This window comes from Ptychodera flava, chromosome 11, assembly GCF_041260155.1.
Source record: "Ptychodera flava strain L36383 chromosome 11, AS_Pfla_20210202, whole genome shotgun sequence".
NCBI lineage: Eukaryota > Metazoa > Hemichordata > Enteropneusta > Ptychoderidae > Ptychodera > Ptychodera flava.
The window spans coordinates 30,662,732-30,676,578 of record NC_091938.1 but is presented as its reverse complement, the minus strand read 5'-3'; the positions used below and the strand labels follow the sequence as shown (position 1 = coordinate 30,676,578).

Sequence of the window (13,847 nt, the reverse complement as noted above, 5' to 3'; positions counted from 1 at the left end):
CTAACTGGGGCTTGAAACGGGTTAGCACTGACAAATACTGTTACTTTATATCAATTAGTTTTTCATCAGGAATACAATAAACCGACAAAATATGACATTGAAAAGGCACCATATAACTTATAATCTATTGTGTAGATATACAGAAAAGTAAAGCAATATTTCTCAAACTTGTTTGTATGGAAGTAGTACATCTGATTTTTGCATGATGTTTGTGATATCTGACACATAAGATGTAAATATTTTCACTTGAGCTGTCTTGCAAGGTACGTAAACCTCAAAGATGTAACTTACTTTCCAGCTTCACTGCCACTTTCTTCATCGCCATGGTAATGATCACTGGAAGGCGTGTCCCTGTCTGACGCGATGATAGAGCTAGTCGGCGACGTCCTTCGACTAGTTCTCAACGACTGCATGGATGACCCAGGAATGCTCAGGAAACCAGTTCTTGTCTTGTTGGCCGCCTTCACCGTTTTCATCACATTTTTGTTCCGTTCTCTGTTAAGATGTCAAGATTTCAAAGTCAGGGCATCCTTTCACATTTCATAGCATGTTGACAAATGGGATCTTATTGTCATGTTCTGTATGGATACGTTTATGTACTTCAATGCAATGTATTACAATGTCATTAATTCTATGCTAACCCCTGTGTGCTTTCATTTCATTCTTCACCTTTGTGTACTTATCTTGACATGTTCTGAGAATGCACACATTGAAACAGTTCACACAGTGACTTGATTCTGATTTTATTCTGGTATTACATGAAAGAGACTAGTTTCAAGTATAAAAACTTTTGTCTTGAGCTAAATGTAAGCAAAAGTTCAAAAGTTTAATTTCTTGACATTGAACAACACCTAGGCAATTTAATGGCTTGAGGGTATAACATCCAAATGTGGGTAACAAATCTGTTACTCAATGCGCGCTGTAAAGTATATTTCTTAAAGAAAGAATATTTCTTACTTTGTTTCCTTTGGTGAATATCCCTCTGCATGCATCAAATTCTGTTTAACTGAAATCTCAATTTCTGACGCAAGAGAGTCCTGCAACATCAGAAAGAAATCCATGTTACCAACATCTATATCTCACTGCAAGTCATTGTTAAGCTGCTATGATGACATCTATGTACAAAGAATTCTCATTGATTGGCCACTTTTGCGTTTATTTTAAACTGTTGTCATATGGATTGATATTGCTCATGGCCCTCTGGTGTTCAGACACAGTGTTCTTTTGTCTCTCCCACCTGCTGTTTATCCTGTTTTCCAGACTGAAAAGTACAGGTCTTGAGCAGAAATACTGAACAAAGAACAAAGTACATCAGGGAATACTCACCTGTGGGAAAACTGATGACAACGGCGTGTAGGCTGACCTTGCAGTTAAACTCGGTTTCCGGGAAGTCTTGGCATCTTCCTGGAATTCTCTGATCATTGCCATGCACTCATCATACTTCTCCTTGAGCTCAGACAGCTGATAAGACAAAACCAACATTCTATGAACTTCCGGTTTCAAGTGGTCAAATTTCTAATGGCAAATATTTCACAGCTTCCACTTTAGTGTTTTTACAACCTGTGATTATCACACTTGTATTCACTACAACAGTGGTTAGATGAACATCACATGCTTGAACTTCCACTTGTGAACCAAAGTACTCTACCGTATGAAAATGTTTTGGAGATAACCGAGTAAACATACCTCAGCTGTGAGTTCCCGTTGAGCTTCCTTACCAGCTTGCAATTCCTGGTGGAGCTCATCATTTTCTATCGTGAGCTGTAATAGATAAAGTAATGTTATAAAACTTGTCTTGGAAAGACTGGCTTTTTACATTAGTTACAGTTGAAGTTCTGTTTGCTGCACAGAAGCAAATTCATTACATGGAAGAAGATTTCTGCATACTGCCCTCTAGTGATGAGAATTGTTTTCTTTTGTTTATTTAGAAGTAACATCTACCTATTTCAGTTCAAAACTTGTCATGAAGCACTGACCCTCTTTTACAGTTGATATTCAATAACATCATGGAAATAAAATAATGTTGAGTGAGATTGCATGTTCAGAAGTATTTCAGTTGTTGTGTAAACATTTTTCAGTGAATTAATTTCACTTACTTTTTTAACTTTTGATTGTAGATCTACGATCTGTGCCAGTAGACTGGTAATTTCTTCCTGTTGTCTTTGATTTTCTTCCAATTTCTTATATAATTCATCTTTGAGAATTTCAACACTAGTGTTAACTTCCCCTGTGGTAAAAAAATCAAATTTGTTTTTATACTGATCTCTTAACTCAGGGATCAGACTACCGGTACATCTCAGCTATAACCAATTTTGCCAAATGAATATGGATTTTTAACTTGTTTCTGAGGTCCAATGAAGAAATTGAATGTTCACTTTATTTTTTTTTTTAAATTTCTCCTTTTGACTGCCACTAGCATTCATGGTGACCTGGCTGTGTATTACTACTGTATCAACTGAGTATCAAGCAAATAAAATATCTGAAATTGAATTGAATTGAATTGAATTGATTTCACCAGATGAAAATATATATATATACATGTCAAGTATAGACCTTTTCATCAGACCAACTGCCATGTTCTATTCACAGCTATTTGACGTATACAATTTTGAAGAGAGAGAGCAAGATTTCTGATTCAGTGATTGTAGGGCTTTACAATATTCTAAGCAACCAGTTGGCTGACTCACCTAATTGTCTGACACAATCGTGCACCAGAAAGTGTTCCTTCTCTTCATAATTTGATGTTTCTGTTGAGATTTGTGCGCTCTCAAGCCTCAGCTGAAGATTCTCCTCTTCAAGCCAGTTGATTTTCTTGTGCAGTGACTCCAAATTAATGTAAGACCCCCTGACAGAGGCAGAATGATCTCTAGTATCAGTACCAGAGACATTAATGTGTTATTTGCAGCAACAAGCAAGGTGATCAGACAGAGAGAGATTATATGACAGTGATGTGATATTGTGACTGACAGTGAACATGTACAAATGATTTTATAGCAATCACAGAAATTGTCTATCATTTTGAGAACTAAAATGTGATTGGTTGATGGCTTCAGTTGTTTGGTTTTTTCTAGAGATTTAAGCCAATCAGGTTACTTGTTTTAGGATTGCTACAAGATGTCGGTGAAATGATATTGATAGAAAGATTGAAATGACCGCTGTTTTCCAGGCCATGCCACAAACACAGCAAACACCAAACAGAACACCAGTACACCAAGAGACTAAGTCGAGTCCAAGAAAATTTTGATTGAAAATGTAAATCTTCAAGAATTTGAAGTGTAAAAGATCCATCAAAGTCACAGCATACAAAATGTGGCTTTTAATTTGTGTCCGATGACATAAACACAAAATATTATCTTTTCTTATTCATTCCCTATGTAAAATTTGCAAAATTGTTGGTTGACATTTTCCAGTTTTTGACAAGATAGTTTTGAAACACTAATCAATGTATTCTTATAAGTAATTCAAAAGTGATCTTCGATGAAATGTATTTTGTGTATCGAGAAATTGAGAAATATTTTTGTTTCTTTTGTCATTTCAGACAAGTGCGTTTGTAAAGAAAGTCGCAAAATACAAGAGTAGATTGTAATATATGCAATACATAATTGTTAGATTGTCAACTCACCCATATGATACTAGACTATCATCTTCTGATTCGCTATAATCCACTTCATTTGTGTAAATTTGTAACAGATCTGTTTTCATTTGAATCTCATGGGAAAGCTGAGCATTCTGGGAAGGAAAACACATCACGGAATTAACAATAATGTGGAAGACGAAGAAGACTACTATCCATCATGATTTCAATAGAAAAATGGAGACAGTATGTTAAAGCCACTATGGCATATCTCTTTTAATCTCCTCTTTTCACTCAAAGCTGCACAGTGGAGGTCAAGGATATTTCTACCAAATTGTCAAGATCTGACATGTCCTTGATGAACAAACCTGCTTCAAATATTGTCAGCTTTTTCAAACATAGACATGTTAAAATCTGCAAATACTGATTTTGTCGAATTCTGCAAATCAACTGGCATACTTTCATCCAACATGTAGCAAACTAAAAATAAACTCATCTCTTGTGTGAAATCAGTAATTTTCTTCCTAAGATTCTTAATGTGCCTATGTTATATCACTCTTTACAGCTCACTTTGGAGTGAAAGCTTTGGCAGAAATCTCAAGGGTCACAATGGTGCACTCAATTCTTTTGTTATGGTTTTTATTATTCACAATTCCTAATAGCTCAACTTCTGCTTTTGTAGTTTCTCAATAATGCGTTGTGTTCATTGTTTGAGAAGATCATTAATCTTCAGTACTTGGCCATGAAACTAGAATATGCATTTCTCAAAGTGGTCTGCAGAGGGGGTGAAAATGCCAATGGTTTTGATTGATTGACCTCTTGGGAGACGAGTGTCAGTGACCGGTCAAAATTTGCTAGCCCTCTAGTAGCAAGGCCACGCCACAATTAAATGCAAAGCTGCAATCAAGTGCAAAGCCAGGCACAATCCACTTTCAATTTCTGTATCAATCATCCGAGACACTGCACACTTCCTGATAGAAATTCAACAACGGATGGTACACTTCTCAATAACAAAACCAAGATATGCATGAAAAATGCTGAACTAAGAATTGGACAGTTGTGTACAATTTAGTAAGGAAGGAATTAGAATTATAATTACAGGAAAACCTGACAAAAGATAATTTTATCTGTAAAGATCTTGCTTTGACACAATAAAATTGCATTGTTTCACGATCAATATTCTCATAGTTTGATCTCCGTGCAGTATTTTGTAATGCAGGTCATAAACTTTTACATCCCGCCATATTTCCAAATTGCCAACGATAGCAAGAGACAGGTAACAGACATGGCTGAAGTCTAGAATTCACTTGTCACTTACTTTTTCTGTTGCCACGGTGAGTTGTTCTTCCAACTGTTCATTTTGCAGTTCAAGCGTCTTATTTCTTTGGAGTAGAGTTTGTCCGATCTTTGCGGCAAGCTCTAAGTCTTTTTCTTTCTGTGGCAATAAATCACACCAAAATCACAACTTGTAAACATACCTCTGTTGAGTTTGTTATGTTGCATGTAATAAAGCTACAAAATATTTGACATTGGCATATATAACTTCATTACAAACGGCCTTAGCTTGTCAGGGTATCCTTGATAGGTGACACCTCTTACCTATACATCAATTTTCAAGAAAATTAACTGACATGGTGGTAGTTTTTTTAAGATTACTAAAACAAACAGAGGGTACAGTTTTCAATTCAAACACATTTGTTTTCCATTTTTCAATCATCAGAAAGGTTGAAGATAATGGCAAGCATTTGTGGATAAAAATCCAGGACGTAGGTAGTCAGCAATAGTGAACAAAAATACTAAAACTGATCCAATTACATTTCAAATTACACACTTAAACATGTCTTTTGACGTAACGATATTTTGTTGGAGTGAACAGTACAAATTTTTTCCCAACAGAAAATTCCATTGAAGTGTTACATCAGAAAAACCAATCTTATTCTTTCATTTCCTATTCACTGACCGTAGATGTTTCACTGAAGCTTTCACAATTTTCAGTGATTAAATCTTTCACACTGTGTTTCGTCAGAGAAAAATAATCTGTTTTCAAATCTTAAATAAGAAAATGGAAGACAAGTTAAACTGTACCTCTTCAAGAAGTCTAGTCACTGCGTCGATATCATGGTATGTTTTTGTCATTTGGCTTACGCGTTCAGCGCATAAAGCTGAAATACAAACAGAGGGAGAAACGTTCATCAGACAAGGAAACTTCATTAAAGGTGTAAAAATATAAAACTGTAGGTGAGATTTCAAGTCTTACCTGTTCACCTTTTAGTGTGATGGGATATTTTTCTTTCAAATGCATGTATTACTAATTTGGAACAGTGACATATTCTCAAGACTCATGTGGTGCTGTGACTTGTGTCACCAAATCACAGGACTGGACAAAATGTACAAAGTTATTTTAAAATTGCTAACAGAATCCTCTATATTTGGAAGATATCTTGTCAGTTTTTCATGCAACATTGACTAGACATACTGTGAAGTAGTAAGTAAACACAATTCATGAAATTATGGCACAAAAATTTGCAACTATGACAGAATCTCACTCACAAACTCACATCAACACACGCACACATACACTGAGTATACCGGTATGTTCAGTGTTTATCCATGTCATTGAATAATTAATGAACTTCAAATATGAACAACACATCTGTGTACACGACAAGACTGACATGTCAAAAGTACTCCATGCCAGCATGTCTTATACTTATCACACTGACTTCATCAACAACACCTGAGTGTCAAGTCAGTATTGTCAACACAGAGTAAGCATAGACACTTGAGAAAAACCTCAAGGATCTATGGAATACGCAAGAAGATCTCTTTTACAAAGTTGACAGCTTCACTGTACGATCATCTCTGCAGAATTACACCCATATTTCAAAAGGAAAACACAACAAGTGACATCTATGCAGCAAACGATAGACAGCAAACATTACAACACGCTGAGTGCTCTCTCACCAGAATAACTCCACCTTTCGCTGTGTTTGTATACATATCGAGCTTTAAACTTCTGTTTTGCCCGATAGCAGGTCCACACAAACTTCTTGGACTCAAGGTCTGATCTTTTCGTCTCAGACATCCCGACAAAAGATTTCACAAGATTTCAGAAAGCCTGGGTATCCACACACAGGGTCATGTTTACATTCCTCAGAAGTGTCTCATCTACCAATGCTTTAAACGGACCCTAGACATCTCACTCTATTGTTTCAACGTCTTCAATTATTCAAGCCATCAAATACCTGTCCCAGGTAACACACGTGTGGACACACAGGGCGAATCCAATTAAAATTTTATGAGGATTATGATTGGTTAGCACAGTCAGCAACTCCACAAGTTCATGCGTCAAGCTCCATAACAATGTACACCATCTCACTCAGGGAAACCAGTCCTTTCAAAAAGCTGATACAACTGCGTTAGAAATCAATACTGAAGGTGCTTCTTCATTGTTGCGTCTCAAACCATGACAAATGCCTTCTTCATCATGTATTCAGACCACAAATTTAAATAGACATTAATATTCAAATCACCTAATCAATATGCAAATTTGCTTCAATGAATGTAACTGTTTTGTAATGAATGACGTATCCTTATTTACTAAGTTCAATATTGAAGAACAAACCAGTTTGCATATATGCACATGTCAGTTCTGTCTGTATATGTAAAGGTCAAATTCAAGTACAATACCTGTCCATAACATCACTGAATTTTAATAATGAATACCAGTGTGATTTGAGAAGCTAATTGGTCATGCACAAGATGGAAAGGTATGACAACTACATGTAACACTTGTCCTTCAGTGTTATCATCATACTATGTCAAATTACATTTCAAATACATGCGTTACTTTTGATGGTCTGGAACATGTAAGGTAACTCTTTCCAACTTTTATTGTTCACAGCATATTGAATTCATAAACATAAATCCTTACTATACAAACAGCTAGATCTCACCAACTGAAATGATAAATTTTAGTAGAAAAGTATAAAACAGTAATATCAAATTAAAATCCTGACAATCTACAGGTAACTTAAATTTCAGAATTTTGTTATGGAACTGAGAGAACACATTTCTGAAAAGCTGGAAAACACTTGGCATGGGAAACATTTCTGTATTGTTTTTCTCTGCGTGGGAATTTACTCCACTTATAAAAATTACACATTCTGCTGTTGTTACATACAACTGTGATATTAAATAAACTGTGTTGATTGTGTAATATTCAGTAAGACCTAAACATGGACTTTGGCATGGTCACACATCTGACTAAGCTACGGCTAACCCACAGCAGTCATCTAAGCTATTCTGTCATTGGCACTGTAACCTTTGGTGTGTACAACACAAGTAGATCTAACCAATGAGATTCTGCAGTATAACACCGCATTCTTCTTACTGTAAACCTGTCTGAGCATAGTAATCTCCGGCCGTCAAATACATCTTGTAGGAGTCTATAGTTCTTATATAAATGGGTTCACGGGGTCAATATGATATCAATACCTATGATAATACATACTGGTACAGCTATTGTATATGAATGTAATTGGTATTTACTTACACCCATTTCTTTTAAAACTGTAAAACCTCTCTACCTCACTAATACGAAGTCACATAAACACAAAATATCACATCTATTTATGATCAACGAACGGAAATTTCCAACAGACAAAAACTGCCCTATGCAGTAAAAGAGTACATACCCATTTGAGGTTACTGTGGTATCAGCCCAACTGTAGCTCCGATACTTTCTGTTACATTGTATCCTAACCCATGTTGCTGTTCACCTTTAGTTTCTTTGCCCAAATAAAAAATTTGCCAACGACAAAAGGACAGGAGACTTTTGGGCGTTTTCCACCCTTTCATCAAAGACGACAAAAATACTGCTTGACACACTGCTGGCAAAGTACTGGCAACTCGGACCAGGTTCAAAGTACAATTTTAACCGTCTGTAAAAAGGTAGGTCGGTGCAAATATACATGACGTCACTAAGGGGACTTCTCCAAACTGTAACCTTGTGACGTCAACAAGGGACCTTCTCAACACAACAGCACAAAAACACACAATTCATTCACGTTGGATGGGTAGTTTAGATTTGAACCCGTCTATGTTTTTTGGCTCTTTCTGCTTACCATTCCAATGAATAATACCTTGGTTCCAAACTATTTAAAACTACAGTTTCATAATACAAATAGTTTATTTGTTCCTTTATTTCACACAAATACACGGATGATATTGCACAGGTACCACGCCAATGGGAACTGCTGAATTATACCACTTATGGTGACTGTTCATGGGATAAGCTTTCAATCTTTGGAAAAAATTTCAATTTTGCATTATTTGAGAAGTTTGTCACAAGCTTACAGTGTACTGAAAGAGTGGGCTTAAAAACAAACTGAAAACTGTCACTGAAATTTAAATAATGAATTTAATAAATTTGTGTTAATTTTGAGAAAACTGAGTACAGATAGTAAATGTGTGGAATATGACGACATAATTTCTGGTACATACCTAGACAAATATACCGAATATAATAAACTAAAAGCTGCTCCAAACTAACCTTGGTGTAAAGTACCAGAGTTCATGGACTTATGATATGATGGTTGATTATGAGTGGTACAAACCATGACAAAAATGCCGTATAAAGCAGCTTTGTCCATCTGAGTAATGTGCCGCGAAAATGTCCCACATCCGAATCATTAATAGCGCTGATATCACAGAAATGTGGGCGCATGATACGATAGTTACTGTTTAATGACTGGAGAAGTTCTCTGACAAGTACCAACTCAACCCTTGGCAAACAGACCAGCCCAACTCAAGAGCTTAGAAACAACGATATACCTTAAGCTGACAACCTCTGACCTTGACATTTTAGTCAGACAGGAAGGAAATATTGCATTTATATTTTATACATTAAGTATTCTACAGTTTAATAAACTGATGACCTTTGAACTGGTCTACATGGTATTGAAAACTACATTTAAATTTATGCAAATAGTATTTTAAGTAGTAGGGCATTATTAACTACTCACAGGTTTACTTATTGATACACTGTTACAAATTTCAATTTGCATAAGTCTGGCATTCTCTGAACCCAGCAAAGATGTCACAGTGGATGCTAATGTTGTCCTTGCCGTGTTCATGGCTTGTTCTCCGTACATTAATTGGGTCATCAAAGGGTATTTAACATGATAAACGGATAATTGACCGATTGAAAGGCCGAATCTTGAATCACTGCCCACAAGGTCTACGTTTCTTCCACATTTATGCAGCACATTAATGATATGAACAGTTAAAAAATATTGACAAAATTTGACAAATTCCTATCGACTGTGTTTTTATACGGCAGTCTTGGTTTCACATCAACACTACCAATCACATCCATGGCACTGCCACTTTGCAGCTTGATTGCTGAATAGTTTCCGTATGATTTATCAATCTTGAAGTTCATCAAATAACCTACAGCAACTGGTCACAATTAATATTGTAATGTTGACATTTTATCAGTATTTGTATCAATAAAATTTTTAATTGAATACGCACATTAGTAAATACAGTACCCTTTCAATAAATGTAGATAAAACTGGTAAGTTTGACTGAATTTTGTACAATATAAGTATTTTAAAGTCCATAGCACTTTCAGTCCGTTTGCATGTGCTAGACTTGGGAACATATCTTATTTTTTATCCAGTAAAAGGTACATACCCTGATGTGGGCACGTAGGCACATCTTAGTTATCTTCAAACTCAATGAAGCGAGAAAATAAGCCTTGAAACAAATCAATGCGTTTTCAAAGTCTATGAATGCTCAGCTGACCTGTCCATGATACAAGACATTGAAAGGAATTTTTTTAAAATGACTAAAAAGTATCAAAAAAGTATAGATTGAAACCTATTTATGTCAGTTGATGTTGATAATTCTTGATATTCCCTGAACACCTAACTGTATGGAGTTTGTTGTTTGTGTGTATGTGAGGTTGGATAGAAACTGAATGAATATTACAGAGTCAACTGTAAACAGAACAATGTAAAGTTCAAGGTAACATTTGTTACTCTGTATCAGTGTTGTCAAAAAGAACCGACACGCCAGTATGTGTAGAGCAACACCTGGGAATAATTCTGTTTTTTTCGCAAACTCAACATGAATGGAAACAAAACCAGAAGATCCACAAGCCCTGATGAATCAACAAAGCTCATTAATAGCTGATAGCAGAACCAAACCCTCCTGACAAATAAAACAAAAGAGATTGTGTTGTTGGGATTACAGTAAGCCATATAACAATTGCAATACTTATAGAGCTATAGCAGTGCCATGCAATGGCTTAGGTACATCTATCACTGGTCATTGAAATGAGTCTTTATATAAAATGACGGTACAAAGTCACCAGGAACAATTCAGCTAAATCAATTTTATAGACACATTCCGTAATTCTTGGCAACAAAATCCACTTTGTTGAACCTTTCCGCTAATAATGGTAACATTTATAATCACATACAATAGAATATTGTATTTCAGTGTACAGCTAATTTGTCATCCACCAAGTGTCACTGGACTCTGTACAGTATAAGTTGCTGAACTTTGTCAGCTGGTATTACCAGAATTCTACAAGTTGATGAGGTTAGGTAGTTTGCATCCTGTACACAGGTAGATTGAAGGAGCCATATTTTGTCAGACAACTGTGTCTCCACAGGAAATGCCATTATTGTTAGGGTCCACTCTCACATATTGTGCGGAGTTTTTATAACTTCCGTCTAACACTTGAATCAGACAAAAGTGAGTCCGTTGTCTCATATCTATATCTACTTCAGATGTTAAAATATGAGAAAATATAAGAAATATTTTCCTTTCAGAAGTACATGTACCGGTATATATCACTTCTTTCTGTAGAGAACAGAATTCCCCTTCACGAAGGAAACACTATCTTCTCTTTGATATGAGTTAGCTAGAAATTCTTTCCACAACAGCGATGGTGAAAATGTATTTCCAATATTTAATAGCTGCCTGTATCTTTCTAAGGTAAACTATGGAGTGTTTCTACGATGCATTGTTGCTGTTCTGAAATTTTATGTGTTTGATAAAAATCCATCATGCAAATGTTGCCAAAAAGCAGAGCAGCAATGGGAATGATTTCTACATCTCACTATCAAAACAAATCAATGCGAATGACTAAAGATTAAACTGCTTAGATTACGTCATCTGTAGTGTTTATCAACATTATCATCACAAATAACTTCCGACAACTGACCTTAAAAACAAGGAGTAAAATTGTGAATATCAACAACATATTATTTTTTTCTACGTTTTTCCAATTTCACATCAACAACACAGACACACCCATAGTAGAGGATTTCTGGGCAAAGCACACACTATGCTAGGCAAGAAACACAACTGAAAAGAGAGAAAGCCTGACTCTGCAGATTTCTAATTTACCAACAAACTGTAAAATCTAATTTGAACATACAATTTCCAGCTTGAATGTCTGTAATGGATTAAAAATCAGAGATTCTCTCTCAAATTTGCAGCAACTTCTTAAAATTCACAAGCTCAGTAAATGCTGTCAATTCCAGAGAGTATTAAACGCATTCAGATATTACTAATCTGTAGTAAAAAACAAGGCACTGTGGTCATTACAAGAGATCTGATGAAAAAATAATTAATTCCTACTCTAACCATTTTCAAACACCACCCTGAAGTTCTCTCACTTAATACATTTTCATAAACTGACAAACTTTTTAAAGGCTGTGCTTTTTTATCTGTTTCATCTGGCTCTGAGAATTCTAATTTACCAATCATTTGTGACTTGGGATCCTTAATTCACAAAAACAACACATATCTTTTTTCTCAATCCGTACAACATGACTGTGGAATTTACCGAATGCCTTCTTATCTTTGCAGCTAGCTAATACTCTGCAGCTAGGAAATTTTCCATCAACACATCATTAGCAATTGGTGTTACTGTCCTCATCATAATTGTGAAATTTAACCAATTTTGCCAAAGCAATTCCAATTTCCAATAATTTAACCTCACAAATGTTTTTAAGAACAAAAAATCTTTTAAAATTTCATTTCTATCACATATTTTCAGCAATTTTAGAATAATGATGTAAGTTGTGCAGCAATTCCTATATTGAACATAATGGTTCGTATGAATCTTTTCCATTGATGTGCAAAATATTTTTCACCAGATTTTCTGACAACGGATGGAGTTCATGTACATCGAATTGGAAAAATTAAGTTTATCTGCATCAGAAAAAAGAGAAATTGGCTTGTTGCAAGGTAAATAAACATGTACATGTATAGAGCACAATGATACCAATCAATGGAGCTATTTGCTGAATTTTGTTGAAAGCATTGCTCTTACAAATTTCATTTTGGATAGTTTCTCTGATAACTGCAATGATCATCTCAGACTTTTCAGTTCAAACACAACAAAAAATTTTAGAATGGAATTGATGATACAAATGCAGCATACAAAAAGAACTTCAGATATTTGCTATCTACTATCAGTTTTTCTTGACATCTAAATTGTGTTGGTCTTTACAATTACAATATTTCTTTTCAGGTGAAATGGAATGTAAAACAATCAACCAAACTGAAAAATGTAGAATTGATTTAGACATGAATTTTTTTGCACTACCTGTATACTATTATGAGACTGTTAAAATATTACCTCTTTTGACCAAACATGTAAGATTTTCGAGATCAACAATGACGTCCTCCTGGGCATACACGTTGGTAATTTCCACTTGGGATTCCACAGTCTTATCAAGCGGTGCTTTTGCAGGGCCTTGGCGGGTGTCTCTCATACAGAATAAACACATTTTGGCCTAGCTGTGGTTGTTTTTCTCGTAAGCGCTTCTACATGTATATGACAGCAGCCAGCAACATCAATACAATTACAAGACTGCCAGAGCTCATCCGAGGGGGACAGATACCAACCAACATAAACATAAGCTATGCTAATCGCCTGTGCATGTCACGTGACACAACAGACAGAGTCCCTCATTTGCATAGGCACTGTGATTGGCTGGGATTGGTCAACAAAGGCTTAATGTCCTCTGATGACCTGAGTGAACAACAACACAGGAAAACATTGACTGTATATGCTAATGATGGAGTGCCTACGTGCACAACGCGGCATCCAGTATGTGCTTCAGGGGCTTTGACTCTCGGCACAAAGAGCTTGCATGGAGGTGAACCACCTGATTGAAAACCTGGAAAAAGCTATCCTGGCGGTGTTGGAGGGGGAATAAGAGCCTGGTAATTGGTGGGGAGGAGT

The 13,847-nt window shown here is 35.8% G+C and overlaps 1 protein-coding gene across 20 annotated transcripts in view; it reads right to left on the bottom strand.

Annotated features, from left to right (window-relative positions):
- The window catches only part of LOC139144075 (trafficking kinesin-binding protein 1-like), an 89,961-nt gene that overhangs the window by 8,472 nt on the left and 67,642 nt on the right, over positions 1-13,847 (bottom strand). For 6 of the 20 annotated variants that reach the window (XM_070714746.1, XM_070714749.1, XM_070714750.1 and 3 more), the window contains 9 exons: positions 5,660-5,736; positions 4,893-5,009; positions 3,623-3,729; positions 2,688-2,845; positions 2,097-2,227; positions 1,687-1,761; positions 1,327-1,461; positions 958-1,037; positions 292-495 (listed from right to left, as the gene is read on the bottom strand). In XM_070714746.1, coding sequence (XP_070570847.1) covers positions 292-495; positions 958-1,037; positions 1,327-1,461; positions 1,687-1,761; positions 2,097-2,227; positions 2,688-2,845; positions 3,623-3,729; positions 4,893-5,009; positions 5,660-5,710 — 1,058 coding nt within the window. In that variant the 5' untranslated portion in view covers positions 5,711-5,736. Of the gene's footprint in view, positions 1-291; positions 496-957; positions 1,038-1,326; positions 1,462-1,686; positions 1,762-2,096; positions 2,228-2,687; positions 2,867-3,622; positions 3,730-4,892; positions 5,010-5,659; positions 5,737-6,538; positions 6,687-8,271; positions 8,487-13,238; positions 13,551-13,847 lie in introns of those variants that run through there. The other 14 variants (XM_070714748.1, XM_070714751.1, XM_070714737.1 and 11 more) reach the window with 8 other exon arrangements.